This window comes from Corvus hawaiiensis, chromosome Z (genome assembly GCF_020740725.1).
Source record: "Corvus hawaiiensis isolate bCorHaw1 chromosome Z, bCorHaw1.pri.cur, whole genome shotgun sequence".
NCBI lineage: Eukaryota > Metazoa > Chordata > Aves > Passeriformes > Corvidae > Corvus > Corvus hawaiiensis.
The window spans coordinates 75,908,735-75,928,716 of record NC_063255.1 but is presented as its reverse complement, the minus strand read 5'-3'; the positions used below and the strand labels follow the sequence as shown (position 1 = coordinate 75,928,716).

Here is a 19,982-nt window from a genome sequence, read left to right as displayed (position 1 = left end):
CTCCGCCTTGGTTTTGGGGGGATTTGAGGAGGTTTTGGGGGGGGGGGTCTCGGGGTGGGTGACGGAGAGCTCCGTATGGGGGGATTTACGACAGCGGGGGGGGGGCGTTTTACGCCGGCGGGCGGCGCTTTGCGGCGGCGCTTTCCGGCGTGACGCCGCATCACGGTGAGGGCGGCCGGGCAGCGGCTCCCGGAGCGCCCGGGCGCTGATGCAGAAAATCAACAGGAACGTGGTCCTGGCGCTCCTGTCGCTGACTAGCCTGGTTTTCCTGCTCTTCCAGCTGTACTATTACAAGTTCTACCTGTCGCAGAAGGTAAGAGAGGAAGCGTGCTGCCCCGCGTCTGGCTGCGTTTCCCCGCCGAGCGCTGTATGGGCGTTTGTATGTATTCCGGAATTCTGCCTCTGCCGCCGGAATTCCCTGGAGCCGCTGGGAACGCCGGCAGGGTGGGCGGGGGAGCCCAGGCCGGTGTCTGGTGTCACCGGTACAGTCGGGTTTGTGTTCCCAGTCTGGTATCCAAGTCACTGTGTCAGCCAGGGGCATCTGATTTTCTCCTGGAGGGAATGATGCCCCCGCCAGCTTGGAGCCGCCACGGCTTTTAACCCTCAACTCTCGTTGCTCGGTGATTTTTATTGACGCCGAAGTCGAACCGAGCGCTGTCTGAGGGCTCTGCCGAAGGAAGACAGCATCAGCTGACTGCAGGGTTTCCGACACTGGTGTTGCAGAGAGAAATCCCAATTTTTTCTTCAGTCGTCTTAGCGCTTTGTGACTCAGTGCTCTTAATGTGCCGGATGTCACAGACTAAATCCTGCTTTTATAGCTGGAATGCTGTTTGTTCCTCTTTTTATACCTGACCTGGAATGTTCAGACAGACGGTTTTCGGTAACAGCAAAAGAGGTGAATGTTACAGTAAATTAAATCCTCTGCTGGCTTCATAGTTTACAGTTGCAACCCCGACTCAACAAAGGAACTCCCTTTATTTTTACAGAAGAACCGTGTAGGTTTCAAAGTGTCCTGACTTGGTTTTTGGCTTTTCTTTCCTTATTAAGTGCAGTCAATGTCAGTGACAGGTGCTGCTGCAGCCTTCGACTTCCTTCTCACCGTTTCTGATTGTTAAAACAACAACTGAGAAATTCTTTGTGCTTTTGAAAAGCCAGAAGCTGAGCCATGAGCTGCCTTGACTCTCACGTGAATATGCTGTCTTTAAAACTGAGTTGTCCAGGATTACACCTGGAAGGACTGAGGCATAGCCCTGCTGTCTTTGCCCCTGTGGTATTTGCCTGACAGGGTTTGTCATCCTCCTATTTTACATTTACTGGCACATTGACTTGGAAACCTGAGGCCTCACCATGCAATCCTTGCATATCTGGAGGTCCCTGGGGCTTGTGTTGTCCTTCTAAATATACTTAAGCCAGAGCAGTTGTTTATGATTTCACATTCAGTGCTGTAGCTGAGTGACCAGAGGCCTAACCCCAGCCCTAACCATAAAGTGGATAAAGCCCCCTGAATGTCATGTTAAGAAAGCAAGGATTCACCCAAAATTTTGGGTTTCTTTCTCCCTTCTCCTCCCCTTCTTATTATTTTGGTTTTTTTTATAGAATGGAGCAGCTTTTTCCAAAGTCAGAGGAAGCCAGTCAGGCCAAGACAGCACTCGATGGGTATGTACAGTGTCACGGGTTCATGCAGCTCTTCCACAAGTCTCTGAGAGAGAGAACTCGCTTGGAACTGCCAGTTCAGGGTCCAGTTCTCTTCACTCTTCGCTGGGCACTTTCTGCTTTGAAAGACAAAGAGATACACTTTGTAACTTTGCTCGGTAAAGAGAGTATCAGAACATCAGTGTAAAGTAAACTTGAGAAACAGTTACAGCTTCACAACCTTTGCCAGTGCAGTGCTCAGTTGTGTTGTTAATGTTTCTGGAAGCAACACTTGTTCTTTCTGAGACAGAAGTGTTGATCCAGGGTTTTGTGTCTTTTCAGGCTGACTATGGGAAAGATTGGCTGGTTTGCCGTGCAGCTTCTTTGTTAGTCTGAAACGGTCCTGGGTCGCCCAGTCCTCCTTTGCCCACTCCAGGTGTTTAATCTGCTCACTGTTCTGTGTTGCCTGCTTGTGCTGGCTCGTAAAGCTCTTCCCAAGCAGGAAAAAGTCACATTTCATCATTTGCCAGCTTCTGCATTCCAGCCCTCATGACCAGTGCTGGGAGTGCCATTAGGTGCTGGAAATGGGATCTGTTTGTTGTGTCTTGCTTCCGGCTTGCGAGATTGAACGCCCACCCTGGGGAATCAGAAGCTCCGTTATCATATTTGTAGTTAGGGCTTGTTTGGAAACACTTTTGCAGAAGGCTTTTGTTAACTGATCTCCCAGTGGACAAACAGCACAGATGGTTAAGGAGAAGGATGTGCTGGGAGCTGGCTGCCTTTCCGATTGGATGCAATGTTGCTAATTAGCAGAATGGCCATTTAAAGGCCTGGTTTCTGCTGAGCAAGAGGGAAGGTGCTCTGGTTAAGAGCTGTCCCTGGAAATAATCCAAACTAGCTGCTCTGTGGACTGCTTGCTTGTGCCAGGAATGCCTTGCTATTCTTGGAGGTGACAGCCCTTGGAGGTGACACCCCTTGCAGCTGCCTACCAGGTGTGAGGTGTCATGTTCACAGGGGGCTTCCAGTCTGTGGGAAGAGTTCTTCTAAAGGTTTAACTTGCTCTTACGAGATCATTTGTGACAAAGGATGCTTCATGATCCTGCCAGGGACCTACTGCACTCCAGGCTTTCCTCAGAGTCCCTGCAGTGATGTGCCCAAAATAATAAATTTGAAGACATTTCTCATGATGACTTGGCATCAAGGTCATGTCTTTCTACCATTATTTATGTTTTTTGACTTATTTAAGTTTCAACTGAAAGCATCTGTTTTCTTGGAGTATTGATGGCTTGGGGAAGGGGAAGCAGGTACTTTTGCCCAGTTTTTTTTCCTGTTCATCAGTCTGGTGTGTCAGTTTTAGTCACAGAAGTAATACGAGCACATCCCTTACCTTTCAGCTCCATGTAGCTGAAATCACTGTGAGGGTGGCCTTGCTTCTGCCTGTACTACACAGGTAATGCTGCTGCCAAAACTCTGTTGTTGACCCACATCCTGCCCTCGTGTTTTCACATCTGTCTGAAGCCAGAGCTTTAAAATCATTAAATTTAAATTTTACAGTTGAATACATTTAAGTAGCAGGGTGACTGTGACTGCTGTAAGTGGCTTCTGTGTACCATGGATGTTTAAATGTGCTTGATTAATGTTCTGCACTGGACCAAGTTAATAGCTCCTTGCATCAGGCACAGAACCCTTTTGCTACAGCTTTTAACACCGTATGCAGTGTTGAGTGCCCTGGGTAGACCAGAATCCAAATTCTGTGAGGCACTTGATCCTGCCTTCTCACTCAGTCTCACAACTGTTCATGGAAGTGAAGTGTACACTCAGAGGATGTGTATTGGGAGATAAGATTTTCTTCTTTCAGTGGGCTGGGGTTTCTTTCTGTTAAAGAGTTTTAATGCAAAGATGTGTTTCTGTCCTCTGTCAAACAGCATGTGGTTAGGAAGTTCCTAGGATTAATATCCAGTCACAATATTCCAGTGTATTTGATCGATCCTTTGATTTTGGGACTGGTTGATAAAGACATTGAGCAGATCAGAAGCTCTCCTGATGGCCTCAGCCCGGAATGCAAGTACTTCTGTGCTCCAAGAGACTTCACTACGTTTGCACTGCTGGACAAAACATGGAAACATGAAGTAAGTGCTTGTCTTCACATTTGTGCTGTTCTTTGATGTTGTGACGTATTGCTTTCATGTTTGAATTCATGTGGTGGTAATATTTTAGGCAGAGGGATCTATGTTTTAAAGTAAAAGTTACCCATTTACTAGCCTGGATACAGTAAGAGTCATTTATAGCTAAAAGTTTTTAGAGGCTGTCTGCAATATTCAGAAAATCACTTGTAGTAAGAGTCCATGCCAAAAGGAAAGAAAGAAAGGAGGAAAGAAAGGAAGGAGGAGAACCTTGAGCCTACATGTAATGTAGGTGCAGCTGTTACAAATCTGGAGTTTGGGAACTTATGAAGAAGAAAATGCAGGTATTGATGTGACAAGTCTGGAAAAATTATCACAGTCTGCTGGTTTACATTTCTTTTAGCACATCCTTGTACTTAATACCATTTCACTCAAGGTGTTGGTATCACTGCTGCTCTGTGGTATTAGGAGATTTTTTAATGCGTGTGTTAAAAATAGAGGTGTAGCGCATGATGAAGGACAAAATTGAATCCAAAATTATTTCATCAATTAAGTGTAGTCTGGAAATATTTATTAGATTAATTTATACAGACTAAAGATACCAGTGGTAAACACCTTTTTTCTTCTTCTTTTTTTTTTTTTTTTTTAAATTAGAAAAAGCAGAAGACATTGAAATGGTCTGTGACTATTTCACTGAAGAACTTGAGTGAAGAGGGATGTCACTTGGGACCTGATCGGGCAGTTGTTTTGCTCATAGCTGTGAAGGAATTCAAGAAACTGAGAATAAAGTTGTGTGGCAGCACACTGAGATAAATCCATCTCCCCATTGTGTTGTGTCTCAGTGATAATTTCTGTATGATTCAGAGGAGAAGCTGATATGCTTATACAAAACATTTCAAGAGGGGAAATTGAAAGGTTCTTCAGATGCTGACTGGTTTTCTGTTTTTTTTTTTTAATCAGTCAGAATTTAATTCCCTTTATTTGTGGAAATATGAAAGCCTGTTACCTAATGCAGCGTTCAGTGTTTGGCGAGATTTATATTTGCCCCACTAAAGAAGGTTTTGGAGTAATCAATTTTGCATGGTGGTGTTGGTATTTAAGGACTTAGGAACACCAAGTTTGGTAGAAGAATAATTGCAGAGAATAGTTTGAGAATGCAGGGTAGGGTGCAAGGAACAAACCCAATCCATGCATGGCTTACAACCTTTATTTGTTGTTTTATTGGTGTTTGGAATTGCTTGTGGCTGCTGGTCTTCAAGCTCTTAGAAATTTTTGATTCATTTGTGCTGAAGTCTGATTAAAAAGTAGAAATGGGGAATGGTGTGAGTTAATAATAAGCATTTAGCATTCAGTTTTGGTTTCTCTAATCTTTAGCCTGCTCTGCCTCCTGCCTCTCCCATTTTCAGGTGGGCCTTTTTAGAACTGCTGAGAAGATGGGGTTCCAGTGGCTAAAGATCATAAACAAGGACCCCCGCCTGGATGGGATGGATGACCTGTCTGGGGTGGAAATTCCCTTGCACTACATATTCAAACTGGCATCCCATGCCATTCACCTGGTGGTCTTCTATGAGAGGAGTGGCAATTTCCTCTGGCACGGACCCCTGAGACTCAAGAAACACATGGACAGAAAGTTTGTGCCTTTCCGGAAACTCCACTTTGGTCGCTACCCTGGAGCGTACGAAAAGTGAGTTCACAACAGGGAAAAGGAGAAAGTCATCGTGGCACCCCGAAAATGACTTCCTTTGTGTGTAAAACTATTCTCTTTCCTTAAGTCAGGTTATAAAATTCAGCTCATGTGGGATTCAGACTCCAAAAGTGCAGACTTTGAGAACATCGTTTCTGAGAAAATGAGGAAAGTATTGAGATGTTTCACAGGTCAAAAGAAATCTGTTAAACTTTTTCCCTTAATTTGATCCCGTTCTTTCGTCCTTTTAAAATGTGGAATCTGTATGGGATATGTGCCTACACGTTTGAAGTAAACTGTGTAAGCTGTTAAATAATCCCACTTCAATCGTTATGAAGGCTGAACAGCTTTTAATTTTTAAAAGCAAATAGCCTCAAAGTACAGGGTAAAATTTGATTCTTAAGTGCATCTCAAACAACCAAACAGGCTGAATTTTAGAAAGCACTGAACAACATCTTTGAACAAATTCAAGTCATGAGTCAGTAAAGCGATCAATGATCTGACAGACTAACTTGGGGTTTGGAGGTGTAGGAGTTCTTTTTAAACAAAATTTTGAAATGTATAGGGAATTTGTTGAAGCTCTTGTTGCTTTTTTTGTTTATAATTGGTTTTGGCTGTATTTGGACAGCGGAATCACTGCCAGTAGTGTGCATTAAGACTATAACCCAAGTTAAAGGAAAAAGTGCCGTGTGGTTTGTAAAGGAATTAAATGGGGTAATGTATTATCTTTCTTTCCTTGCAGGCCAGAACTTCTGCTTGTTTCCATTGATGACTTAAAAGTTCAAATTCCAAAAAATCCGTCCAGTTTTCTAGAGGAGATGTCCCACTCTAGATTTCTTGAATGTAGGTACAGAGAAGCTCGGGCTTTCTTTCAGGTTAGTGGTAACCAGGTGGTGTCTCTGCGATGAAATGTGTGTTTTCACTGATTGACCCAAACCTAAGAACAGCTCACTGGTGTTTTTTGACCTGAATGGGACTGTTCACATGCACAAAGCTGAATACAATCCTTGATTCTGTTCCAAAGAGTTTGCTAAGTGGTAATGAAAGCAGAACTTTACCTGGAGATCATGGCCTTTTTTTTTTTTTCACTTGTAAGCACATTTTTTTCCAAGAGGGAGCCAACATATCCATAGTTCTTACACAGCCTTACTGTTAAATGGATCTCATGTAAATAAAACTAAGATCTTCTGTATCTTCATGGCTGAAAACTTTCCTTATGGCAATCTTCAAAGTTTTGAGTAGTGTTTCATTTCACATTTTTTGAGCCATGTCCTGCAGTTCCATATTCCTCGTTTGGCGTATTTGAAATGGTCACATTCCAAAGTGGCTTATTTAGCTGCTTTTCTGACTGTGTAAGCTAATGTTTTATTCAGAGAATTATTTTTAGAATTTTGCTACCTGATTTAGCAGATAAAAAAGTCTCTGCTGCAGTGTGGGGAGCATTTTGTCCTAACTTGAAAAAGGCACGAGATATAAACTGACCAAGAGTTCACAGTTAAGACTGCAGAGTTAGAGTCAGGCCACTGAATCTGAGCCATCTCTGAGTTCATGGAAGGGCGAAAAGGACACTGGAGGCTCCATTCCTCAGCCTTTCAGGTGCTGGGGAAAGGGAGGACCACTCCTGTTCAGTCTAGTAGGCTGTAGATCCCTGTTTGTGTAGCAGGAGGGTCACAAGGGCATCCATGTGTTGTCCCTTCATGTGCAAAAGACAGGAAAGTATGTTCCACTTCAGTCTCCAGGCAGAAATCACCACAGGCAGAGAAAATGTGCCCATGAATGTTTTTTGAACTTTGCTGGAGCTTTGACACTGAGATAGGCAGCTGGCACCTGTTTTGAAAAGTTCATTTTGGCTGCTTGTTGCCCTAAAGCTCTTAAAGGAATCCTTTACAAAGCTGCGTGGTTGTTCCTTTGTTAGAACTGGTCGTGTTTGCCCAGGCTTCCGTGATGGTTTTGGCTTTGCATGGACAGCAGACCTTGCTGCAGTTGCGTCTAGAAGATTTTTGTGTTCTCACAGTTTCTTCTCCTTGGCAGTTTCCCGTAAAACTTAACACCCAATTCTGTCACTTGGTGGCGCCAAATAAATTGATCATGGAGTTCTGGAGGTTGGAAAAGCCTTGATGTGCTGGCAGGGACTGAATCTGTCCATGTGTTCCCCTTGGGACTTCGGGAATTGACTTCAGCATATGCAGAACAAGGGCTCACCCGTGTTGCTGCCAAGTGCTGAGAATCAGTGTCTAATACCTATTTTCTTATTCTAGTCTACTGTTAATTTGCATTCTGATGATTTGGAAAAAAAGGAAGGTTGGTGATTCAGAGTTTTGATTTTAACTTGTCATTCCAGTGCATGTTCTGAAAATAGGCTATGTATGTGAAAACAGGTATTAGTTAAATAAATTTTTAAAGATCCTTTTCTCCTAGGATGGTGAGAAAAATGAAGCGGCAAGTAACTTCCTTACTCTTGCCTTGCAGCTCTATCCTGATGATGCCTCTCTTGATGCAGTGGAATTCAGGAAAAAGGCAAAATCCTTGCTTCATCTGGCTGCCCTGACACTGAATAACTTGGGAGTAAAGTTCTGGCTGAGCAGTGGAACGTGTCTCGGTAAAACATTTGTGTTGTGTTGCGTTTTTAAACTCATCTGAAACTTTAAACACTTCATCCTCCGTTGCTTGTGATGTCAGCAGAGGCCAAACGTACTGGGTTGGAAGGTAATAACTGTACTGAAATAGGCCTTTTTGCTCCTGAAAAAAAGCTTTTTCTTTAGAAATCTGGGCCGTGGAGATGCTGGGCAAATTTCCAGTGAAGGATTTGGTGTTGTTAGCAATTACCTGTGTTGTATTCATCACTGCTGCGAAGTAATCAACAGTTCCCTAATTTGTGTGACGTGGAATTCACTGAAGTGCCAGTTGGAAAACGCAATGATGAGCACATATTTCTGCTGTCCATGTACGCTCTAACCCTGTTTTACTTCCCATGCAATTTGATGCTTATCACTGACTTCTAAAATACAGTTTACATTTATTTACTTTCTTTAAAAAACAAACTTTTAATAAAATAGTGCATTTGAGTAGGTAATGCAAGTTTTCAGTTCTGCTGAAGGTAGAAGTAGTGTCTTATCACTGGTGAGGATTCCTTTGTTATTGAAACAGTTTGTGAAAACTCGTGTGTGCACATTTGGCTTGTATTTATTTAATCCTAGGGAATATAATTTTCTGAATGAGCAGTTACTAAAAGCTGCCTTAATGAAACAGACAAAAGGGTGTCCCACTTCTTGTCTCTCTGCTTTGCAGTGGTGACTGAAAGATGATTAACATTTTGGATGCAGTATAAAACAATAGTTGGAAATCAGAAGCACAGCTGTGGCTGTGTAGCTGTTCATTGCTGATTAGTTTTGGGCCCAGATAAAGAATATTTTTTTTTTTTTTTAATATAAATGCATTTAAATTAGAAAACTGAAGATATTTTATATTTTTTTTCTCTTGCATTCTTGGCTTTCTGAGAGGAGAGAGATGACTATAAGTGCAGTAATACTTGTTTTCTTTGATGTGATTCATTCCATACTAAAGAAAGGCAGAAGTCTTGTTTATGGCCTCAGCCAAAGACTTCTGCCTGGTGATCTTAGGACAGTTCATTTTTGTGTTGCTTTGGTTCTGTTGAATTCATGTTCCTGAATTAAGTACTTTGGGATTTTTCTGGTTTATTTTTTCCCCCACAGGCTGGTATAGACAGTGCAATGTCATTCCTCACAGCAAAGATGTGGATTTGGGAATCTTTATAAGGGACTACAAAGCAGATATCATTCCAGCCTTCCAGAAAGCTGGGTTGCCACTGAAGCACAAATTTGGCAAGGTACATAGATAATGAACATTTTACTCCGTGTGTCTTTCTGTAGGTTTGTAACTTTGAGTTCAGTTGCAGAAGTGTTTAAAAATAATGCAGAATTAGTGTGTTTTCTTCAGTTAGAATAGAACTCACCCTGTATATCTCATGAAAATAAATTTTGTTTTCTGCTGACAAATTGCTTTGTATTTTTATGTTAGATACAGTGTGTATTTTTGTCTTCCAGGTGGAAGACAGCTTGGAACTCTCCTTTCAGGGAGAAGATGATGTGAAACTTGATATTTTTTTCTTCTATGAAGAGGATGACCACATATGGAATGGAGGAACTCAGGCCAAGTCGGGCAAGAAATTTAAGTAAGAGCTGATTTATAGTACTAATAGGAAAGAAATTGAACAGGCTAGTTTTTACTGATGGCATTTTGTGTGCTGTTGCCTAGCAAAGTCTGTGCTCTTTGTGGAAATGTGGATGTCAGAGGGGAATCAGTGGAGATTCTGCACTCTGAGACCAGTGAAGCAGAGAGAGAACAGTCCTGTGCCTTACTAGAGGGTAAATGGCAGATCTCTTGTGAAATCAAGAGCAGGGCTGGTGTATCATGTATCAGACAGATCTTATCTGACTGTGACAGGCTCCCAGTTACATAAACACCCAAGATGAGAAAAAGCCTTTAAAACAGTATTTATTGCAAAACCTAATTTTGCAGTAGAAGATTAATCCTTCTGTCTTGATGAAGAAATATTATGGCAAAAAGCCTCAACTCTTCTTGCACAGTAAAACTCACAAGTTGGGATTTTGAGGTAGCAATTTGGAATATTGGGTTCGCTGCAGTGTTGTGACAGCAAAGCAGATGATTCCTGCAGGCCTTACTCTTCATGTTCTGGAAATGGAATTTTGAATAGGATCCCATGTTTCTTGTTTTACCCCTTTCAGTATTAAATCAGCAAACAAGCTTCCTAATCGACTCAGCAAACTGAATATACGTTTTGACAATTAGATTTATTTCCATCACCCAACTTCACTCAGAAGGAGATAGCTGTAGACTAGTTGAAAACCTTGTTGGGCTTCTATAGGATTTCATTATCTTTCATATTTTGCTTGAAATGTATTTGTTCATATATAGCTAATGAGAATTTAGTGAGCACTGTCATCCAGTTGGAGATAATGTCCAAATCCTTGTCTTCGTTATCTTTGTTCTGAAGTGATAAATAAAGACTGGGAAAGATACTTTGATAACCAGATTCAAAAGGCACATTTAGAAATGGACTAAAGGAAGAGCTCTTGGAATATCCCCACAGAAAATGTGCTGTGTAGCAGAGTTTTTTTTTTTTTTTAGAATACAGCAGCAGTTCCAGTTTTCTTGTGTGATGCTTTCTGAAAAGCAATCTGACCAATAAATTCCTTTCCTTTTCTTTGTGCTTCTGTTGCATCTAAATTGCCGTTGCTGTTTCCATGCCAATGGAGTTGACATGCTCCTTCAAAATTCCACTGTAGCATCAAACCTTGGATACTTGAGAGATGTTTTTCCCCTGTTCCTTTGGTAATGACTTGTCCAAGACATGAGATTAGGGGGTAAATGTGACCATGTGCTAAACTCCAGCTTCTGTATCATTGGATATTACAGCTCTTTTGGAACTCCAGCTTTCACAAAACTCTCTCCTTTTCTTGTAGCTTCATACTTATTTTTGGTGGTAGCTTTTTAAAAGTACCAAACGTGGCTTTCTAGTTCAATGAGAATCAGATAATAACTTTGCTTAGGCATACCATCATAAGGAAGCCAAGCCTCTTTTTCTGAGCTGGTGTTTCTTAGTTTGATGCATACAGAAAAGGAGCAGGAAAAACTGCTTGTTTACCACCATAAAAGCCCTGAGCCAGGACAGAACGTAGCTGTTCAGAATCCTTACCCAAGTAATGCCAAACACATCCTCAGAAAGTAGAAAAGAGATCCAGCTTTTGTTACTGTGAGATGTGAGAGCATTTGGCGTGATTAATCTGAATATGTGCAACACCAGAATGACCCTCAGTTTTGCTCAGTCTTCAGCCCTATTAGAATTTTGGAGGGAGGCAAAAGTGAGGAGGTCAGTCAGAAGAGAAGTGATTGGTCATGCTGAATTCTAAATCCACTCTAGCAATTTAAAAGAAATCTCACCAGCTGATTATGTAGTAGAGATGTTGATTGCTACTAGATCATCAGGGAGAAGGGTAGGAGTTCTCTTCTAAGATTAAAACTGAAAGGTAAAAGATGTTTTCTTCAGGAAGTTAAATATTTGCACAGGCGTACTTTCTATACATCTAAAAGGGTGGAGAACTAAAGCATTTCTCATAGAGTCCCTAAAATATTTCTCAGAGTTATTTTTAGCCTCTGTTTCCTTGGAGAGCTGGTGTCTAACCCTCACAGTCTGGCTGTGTGGTTTACATTTATTTCCATGTGCACAAACACTTCCTCAGCATTCCTGACACAAGCATATGCGTCCTCCTGATATTGTCTTGGAGTAGCAACAGTTGAGGCTTCTTGTTTGCAAAATTAATACTGGACAGTTGCATTCTCCAGCAGAAAATGAGTATCTACAAAAACTGAGTCTGGGAATCAAATCCACGCTGTTTGCTTTAATCCTTAAAGTGAGTTAATTCTGTAGGTTTTTAACAGAGAGGACTTTGTGTAAGAGTTTAGTTTAATCAGTAGTCTCTGGATATATATACAAAAAATGCGTGATCACTTTGTTCTTTCCCTCCACTTAAGGCATAAAGCAAAATTATTTTATTTCTCATATTGTTTGCTCAGACCTTAGAAATAAAATTCACTTCATGCTTGCAAGAACACGGAGGCAGTTCTAGTTCATCATACAAATGCACAAACCTTTTACAAAAGGACAAAGCGCTTATGGTTTCATTTTAACCTGTGAAAAGGAATTTTAGGATGACTTTTTTTTTGTGTGTGGAAGTCTTCAGAACTTCAGAAGTGGGAGTGATCCTCTGCAGGAATAGTAGGTAGACTTTGGTGTTGTTTAGCACCTCAACTCTGATACTTCTATAGGATGTCATTCTGGTGAAGCTGCGAAATTTACCTGTGAACTGCCACTGCTGTAAGCATGTATCACCCTCTTGACACCTTTCTATAAACGGTCACTGTTAAATCCCGTTTGGAACTGGCAGGGTCTAACCTATAGGTGGCAGAATGATATGAGCACAAGCAACAAAAGAATTAGAAATGCTCCTTCCTAAGCACACGAGGCAAATGTTCACCCGTTACTGTTGATAACACCCTTGTCCACTGTGTAGGAGAAAAAACAGTATAAATGTAACGTGGCCACTCTCTGCAGCTGCTTGCTTTCTCCTTGAACTTAGAGATGCATTCTAGCCTTCTGCCAGTGACCATGCCCTTTTGTTCTGGCACAGGTATCTCTTTCCCAAGTTTACTCTGTGCTGGACTGAATTTGTGGAGCTCAAGGTCCATGTGCCCTGTGAAACCCTGCAGTATGTGGAGGCCAACTACGGCCCAGAGTGGAAGGTGCCGGTGAAGATGTGGGACTGGAAGAGTTCACCCTCCAACGTGCAGGACAATGGAGTCTGGCCTGTTGATGAGTGGGATGATGTCATCCAAATCTACTGATCCCTGGCTGCTGACAGAGTCTGTCACCAGAACTGTCACTTTGTGATTTCCCAGTGCCCAAAGGCATTGACATCTGTTCCCTTTGTAACGCCTTGTGTGTTTCCTAAGGAGACATTTACCTGCCTTTGCTTAACAGGTATTTTCTTCAACTTCATCGTGCTTTTTCCAGGTGGTTAAAGGAGAAGATGAAAAGCAACTGGAGGGAAGGGAAGCTGAAAGGAAAGCTGCTGCACAAAGGGAGTAGAGAGGACTGCAGTGGACTTACGGGCAGTTGACTGTTTAAATGTAAACAGTGGCCAGGTGGCTTCGACATTCCTGGGATCATCAAAACCTTCAGACTGTTCAATTCTCAAGCTTGAGAGAAGGTTAGGATGGGAGAATCTCAGAGAAGTTCCTCTTTTTTCAATGGAGATTGTGTGACTGTTTAACTTCAAAACACCAGAGTTACGAGTACCTCAGATGTGCTTGATTTGGGACTGATACATCCCTACCATGTGCAAGGGGTTGCTCTGGGGAGTGGAATGTTTCTGTTGCACAGGAGCCATGGGACCACCTGCTTTACATCTAGGAGGTATCTGGTAATGGTGTAACACTAAATGAATGGAAGGAGAAACTATCCACACTGGACATTTTTCAATTTGCTCTTTTCTTCTCTAAGAATGTGAAGGTGCATGCTGCTGGGATGGCTTCCCCATGAAAAAAAATAAAAGTCTGGTTTAATGTCCCAGTTCTCGTGTTCTCCCTGTAAAAGGTTTGACTGATTTTTAGAAAATTACAGCTATCCCTGCTTTCCTGCAAGTAGGTAGAAATGGGGGTTATTCATAGTTTTCTGTTTCACAGAACAGAGTCTTCTCTCTAAGGAAAAGGAGAAATGTGTACAAATACCAACGGTTCATGAAATTTGCAGCAGCAGTCCTGCCAGTCCTGTCAGTTTCAGTTTCTCCTGCCACTGAAATACTGGAGTAAATTATTCAGCTTCTGGCAACAACTTGTCAGGCTGGCTCTTGGAGTTGCATGGTAACTTTGTTAGCTCTGCCTGGTTAAGAAGAGAGAGATGTAAATTCCTGCTAACACGATTCACTTGCTAAAGTAACCACAACATCATAGGGGATAATTTCTCAGGTAGAATTTTTTGGTACTTTTTTCTTAGGATGGAAAAAAAAAGAGAATGTCCTTGTGGTTTCCATGTTCAAAACTCTGTTGTCCTGAACTTTGCAGTGTAATAACATGCAGTAAGCCTGCGAGTTTCTCAGATGTGATAAATGTTTAAGAGTGAAAGAAGAGATGCTCTCAGAAAATTATAATCTGTCAATTTTTGACTGTGTAGATGAAAAGACTGATGGGAAAAAAAAAAAAAAGCATGTCCCTGAAAGGGAGGATGTCTTGAATGGGTGATTATACCTGTAAGGTATTCTTCAGGTTAAAATGTTTTCTCTTCAGAAGATTCAAGTGTGTATTTAACACATTAAAAGGGGAGTCTAATTTGCAACTCAAGATGCTGTTTCATCCTTTGTTTGGTCATCTTGGGCAGCATTTAACAGACTTCACTGCAATTACCATGACATAATGCACAGAGGAAAGTCCTGAAATGTTTCTTACACTGCTTATTGACTGCTTGTCTTTGAGCTTTTATTTTTCAATAAATAGTCAGAATAAAGTAGATGCCCACATGTAGGGGAAAGGATCCTTTACTTGCACAAACAGATTGCACATTGCACATCTCCTGTCACTCTCTGTGCAGTGCTCTAGCCACAGATTTCCTGCTTGGACGCAGGTTGGGTCCCAAGGAGAGGTGTGAACATCATAGAACTGCTGCTGTTTGAAGGCACAGCAGGAGGCTGAAGCCTTACCATTCCCACAGGAACAGACAGATTGAGGTGTGTTCCTTTTAGGTTCTCCAGAATTGCCTCACCTGAAATGGATTCTTAATTCTGTGTTACCTTCTTAACTTACTAACTGCCTTCATTTTGGAAGTGGTCTGCAGAGGAGGGCAATTCCTAAATTCTCCTAATGGTCTTAAGTGGCCATATGCGGAGTCCCTTGACTTTACTGTAGCAAACAAGGTTTTTCATGTTATTTATGTGCTGGTAAAGATGGAAAAGTGTTCAAAGCTCCAGAATAATGGCAAGGAAAGATCGAAGAAATAGCATTGCCTGAAGAGAAGGGACCATAAAAAGACCATGTTCAAAAGCCATAAAAGATGGTTATAAAAAAAGGAAGGGATGTGTGTGCTCCCTATCCATGGGTGGTAGGAAATAGAAGTAAATGGGAGGAATGCAAATTGATCCACCTGCATAGAAACTGGAGTATTTTACATGTGGAAATGTGTAAAACCTATGACTTTGGGGGTCTCTAAGAACACATCAGGTAAATGCCAGCCAAGGCTGAGTGCAGTTAAGGACTGTCTAGTTAATCTTATCTTCCATCTGGAGGGAGTTCCTATTTCCCATGATTCTGTAGCAGTTTTCCACAACTTTCTGCTTTTACAAAGTGGAAATTGGAATCATCATTTGTACACAAGCTTAAGAAAGGATCTATTTCTGGAATCAGACACTAGAGCTCATGCTAGGAGTGATGGTGAATTGCCACTGGAAATGAGAGAAAACTGCAGCATCTTGAACACTTGAAAAAATGTGACTGTTTGCAACAAAAGAGTTGAGGCTGCTGAACAATCATGGGATGGACAATGCTTGACTGTACAGGGCAGGGAGGGTCTGAAGGAGATGCTGACACCTTTCACCTGTCCAGGACCATTATTCTGACAGAAGGGCCTGTGTCTGTTCCACCACATTGCCCTTTTAACCTCAGACATGGAAGATGGGCAAAACTGTGGTGAGGCAGGTAGGAGAGGATCCTGGAAGTATGGATGAGTCTTTCCCTGCTGTCCAGGTCAAAAAGTAGTAGCTGATCTTGTTATGCCCTTGCTGTTGAAGCAGAGTCTGGGAGATGCTGGTTGCTAGTTTTGAACAGCCTGCACCCTTTGCTGCTTTGGAATTCTCTAGAAGTCTAAAGTCTGTCAGCTTAGGAGAAAATCAGTCTCTGCTTTGCACCGTGCACTGCAACTGTGTGTTTTGCACAGATAAACGAGATGTGTAACAACACAGACACCTTCCTTCCAAGGACTGGCTTGTGACAGTGCAGTGGCTCCCAGGGATGTGGTTCTGTCCTTTATTACTCACCAGCAGAATTCTCCGAGTTCACACAGCGGTTCAGGAGTTCAGGGCCAGCTACCTCACTGCTCAGACTTCCTTCCTTCCTCTTCATGTGTTTCTATCATACTGTGAATTGCAGAACAGAATAAGGGAACTTGAGAAATGATGTGCGAGGACGTCAAAGTCTGTCCAGTGCTTGTTTTCACTGATCTACATCAGCTGTTTTGGTAAAGTGGCACCAACAGACGGTTTACACCAGCTGATAATCTTGCTTAATAGCATTGTGTTTCCTCAGCTCAGCCATTTCTGTTCCTTCCACTTCAAAACCAGGATAAGCCAAGTGGCTCTCTTTGACATAAAGCAAATAATTACAGTGCCTTTTACCCAGCCACTTCCTGTCAGAAAAGTCAAAACTTCAAAAGCAGCTTCCACGAGGAGCTACTGTTGAACTGTGTGGCATCTCTTCTGGAGTTGATACTACCCCTTCTTTATCACTGTCACTGTCCAGAGCAGTGTCTCAGGAGCCCATTGGGACAGCAGGAGCATTTTCTGTAGAAAAATCTGTGTGTCTGCTCTTTGGGCTCCTGTAATCATCTCACATTGTCAGCATTCAGGCTTGGTCGCCTGTTGGTAACAACCTTTTCCAGCTGCACTTGAAGAGGGATTTCTGAACAAACACAGAAAGGGAGAGAAGATTAAATAGGTAACAGCTGGTAAAGACAGGAGCCAGGCCAGGCTGTTGGGCTTTGGGAGGGGTTTTTTGTGGTTTGTCTTAATTAATTATTTTATTTTGGGAAGCCAAGATACACTTGTGTCATGCAGAAAGGGGTCCCTCCATGACTGACCAGACATCTGGTGCCTTATTCGCTGGGCAAAATTTTCTTTATTGTCATGGTTTCAGCTAGGACAGAGTTAGTGCTCTTCTCAGTAGCTGGTGTGTTGCTGTGATGTTGGATTCAGCATGAGAATAAACGTTGGTAACGTGCCTGTGTTTTAGCTGTTGCTATGTAATGCTCACTGTAAATCAAGGACTTCTCAGTTTCTCATGCGGTACCAATGGGCAGGTGCATAAGAAGCCTTTGGGGCAGGTGAGCTGAACAATCCAAGGGTTTCAGAGAATATCAAGCTCTGTGTGTAAACTGGGGGAGTTGGCTGGGAGGGGGCTGATCCCTGCTGGGGATGGGATGGGCATCAATCTATGGGTGGTGAGCAACTGTGCACCTCTTGTTTCTCTTCGGCTTTCTTGCTTTATTATTGCTCTTATTATCAGCATTATTAGGATTTTACTTTGTTTTCAGTTATTAAACTGTTCTTATCTCAACCCATGAGTTTTATGGGCCTTTTTCCCGTGATTCTCCTCCCTATCCCTCTGTTGGGGTGAGAGGTGAGCAGATTATACCCCTGTACCCACCCAGTTAAGCGACACAGTGGGTTCTTGTGCATTATTTGGAAGAAGAGGAGGTGTTATTTCTTGGAGCATGCCTTCTCAGCCCCAGGGTCTGACATCCCCCGCAGCAGTGCGATGTAGCCTCCACTCTTACAAAACGAGGTGTCCTTTTGGGAAGAAAAGTGCACTTCTGTGTCTCAGTCCCAGCACAGACAAGGGAGAGAAGATTAAATAGGTAAAAAGGATGTCAGTATGGCTTTTGGCTTGACTTGAAGTGTTCTTGGTTGGTGTTGTTTTGCTCTGTGAGCTTCATAAATACATGTAAGAGAATCGAGTAGGTTGGAAAAGACCTCTGAGATCATCAAGTCTAACCTGGGACTAATCACCACTCTGTCAACCAGACCAGAGTACTGAGTGCTAATTCCAGCCTTTCCTCAACACCTCCAAGGACTGTCACTTCCACCACCTCCCTGGGCAGCCCATTCCAATGTCTGATTACCTTTTCTGTGAATAAATTCCTCCTAATGCCCGACCTGAATCTCCCCTAGCACAGCTCGAGGCCATTTCCTCTCCTCCTGTCCCTGTTCCCTGGCAGCAGAGCCCGACCCCCCCGGCTGCCCCCTCCTGTCAGGGACTTGTGCAGAGCCACAAGGTCTCCCCTGAGCCTCCTTTGCTCCAGCCTGAGCCCCTTTCCCAGCTCCCTCAGCCACTCCTGGTGCTCCAGACCCTTCCCAGCTCCATTCCCTTCTCTGGACTCACTCCAGATCCTCAATTTCTTGCTGTGAGGGGCCCAGAACTGGACACAGCACTCGAGGTGTGGCCTCAGCAGTGCCCAGCACAGGGATGGTCACTGCCCTGCTCCTGCTGCCACAGCCTGGCTGGGACAGCCCAGGATGCCATTGGCCTTCTTGGCCACCTGGGCACCCCTGGGCTCATGTCCAGCTGCTGTCACCAGCACCCCCAGGGCCTTTTCCAGCTCTCCAGCCACTTTTCCCCCAGTCTGGAGCTGCAGGGGGTTGTTGTGACCCAAGGGCAGGGCCCAGCAGTTCCCCTGGTTGTACCTCACCCCACTGGCCTCATCCCATGGATGCAGCCTGTCCAGATCCCTCTGCAGAGCCCTCCTGCCCCACAGCAGATCCACACTCCCGCCCAGTTTGGTGACATCTACAAATCTGTTAATGGTAAACTCAATCCCTGTATCTCCAACATACCTGGAAACACAAGAATACCACCAGTGAAGGAACTTGGGACCCATCTCCATCAAAGACCCTGGCATGTGCTGCCTGTAGCCACCTGTGACAACTTTCCTGCACTGCTGATGCCTTTAGTCCCTGGTTGTTTGCTGCAGCCACTTCTCTGGGTTTATGATGCCTCTGTAATGCATTTGCTGTTTGATCAGAAAAAGTGCCTGTTCTTTCCTGCTGCGATAAAGCTGTTGCTGAGGTCAATGTGCCAAGACCATCGTTAGCCTCTTCTTGCTGGTCTTTTACAGCCACTTTGCTGCAAGCAGTTAATGAAGTCAGGCAATTAATCTGCTGCCCCTCAGCCCTCCTCGGACCTGCCTTTCCGGTAGCACAGTGGAGGTGTTCTAACCTCTGAGTAAAGGTCCACAATGTCTCCTGTGAACAAGACAAGGAAAGGCCCAGAAAATACTGTTACCTGTTCTTTCTTTGACCACTAAATCTTCCAATCCCTCCCAGCACCACTTCTGAGCCACTCTGGTTGTTAACCAGTCCTCACTAATGTCTCATCTGGCAGCCTGGCATGAGGCTGGTTGAAGCCTGGAGATGGGTACTTTGGATTTTGGCCAGAGTGGTGACCAGACTGGCGCATCTCCCATCTCATGTATTGAGGCAAGAGGGTTTCATGAGAACTTCCACTGAAGTGATAAAAGATGTTGCCACGGGGGCCACACAAGTTCAGATTTTACCTACAAATGGCCCTGAAAAGGGAGAGTCTGTTTGACATGGGGCTAATGAAACTTTAATGATGGTCGCCAGTGCTCATGCTGAGGGCTGGAGTCCTTACCTATGGCAGTAATTGTTGTGTTAACTCCACAGCGTTAGCAAGGACTAAGGTAGAAATGCAAAGCCCTACCGGGATGCCTTCTGCCTTGCTGAGGTCTTTCTGCCAAAAAAACCCTAATAAAAGTGTGGAGCAATGGCAGCTGGAAACAACAGATGATACAGATTAAGTGAGTTTGTAATTGTGCTGGCTGACAAACTGTGGAAGGCCTTGAGTTTGTTAATTGTTTTTGTGTGGCTGCCTTTCCCTGGGACTCTTCATCCAAGGCGGACTGCAAAAGGATTTTCTGAATCTGAATTAGTGTGATACCTGAATAATGCCCAGGGTCTGTGCAGAAATGGGCATCCACCTCCTGGAAAGGCAGCACTGTCCAAACAGAATGGCCTTGGTGTGTTCCCTGCAGGTACTGGGAAAAAAAGAGGGGGTAAGGGTGAGCACCAGAGGGTGTTCTAATATTTTTCCATGATTCATCAAGGCTGTTTTATAGCAAAATGCTTGACTATGGCCTTTTTGAAGAGGGAAGACTGCCAGGGACC

At 43.4% G+C, this 19,982-nt stretch overlaps 1 protein-coding gene across 1 annotated transcript; it reads left to right on the top strand.

Annotated features, from left to right (window-relative positions):
• Positions 1 to 140: 140 nt before the first annotated feature.
• On the top strand, positions 141 to 13,609 carry FKTN (fukutin). The gene is made up of 9 exons (XM_048291930.1): positions 141 to 313; positions 1,597 to 1,656; positions 3,558 to 3,761; positions 5,162 to 5,439; positions 6,182 to 6,314; positions 7,909 to 8,038; positions 9,153 to 9,286; positions 9,504 to 9,631; positions 12,669 to 13,609. Exons 1-9 carry the CDS (start codon positions 209 to 211, stop codon positions 12,880 to 12,882), a joined length of 1,386 nt encoding a protein of 461 aa, XP_048147887.1. The 5' UTR covers positions 141 to 208; the 3' UTR covers positions 12,883 to 13,609.
• The last annotated feature ends 6,373 nt before the right edge of the window (positions 13,610 to 19,982 follow it).

Coding starts and splice junctions, on each gene's coding strand:
- FKTN (XM_048291930.1), top strand. CDS start 209: ATGCAGAAAATCAACAGGAACGTGGTCCTGGCGCTCCTGTCGCTGACT. Junction 3,762..5,161: donor ACAAAACATGGAAACATGAA/GTAAGTGCTTGT, acceptor TCCCATTTTCAG/GTGGGCCTTTTTAGAACTGC. Junction 6,315..7,908: donor AAGCTCGGGCTTTCTTTCAG/GTTAGTGGTAAC, acceptor CTTGCCTTGCAG/CTCTATCCTGATGATGCCTC.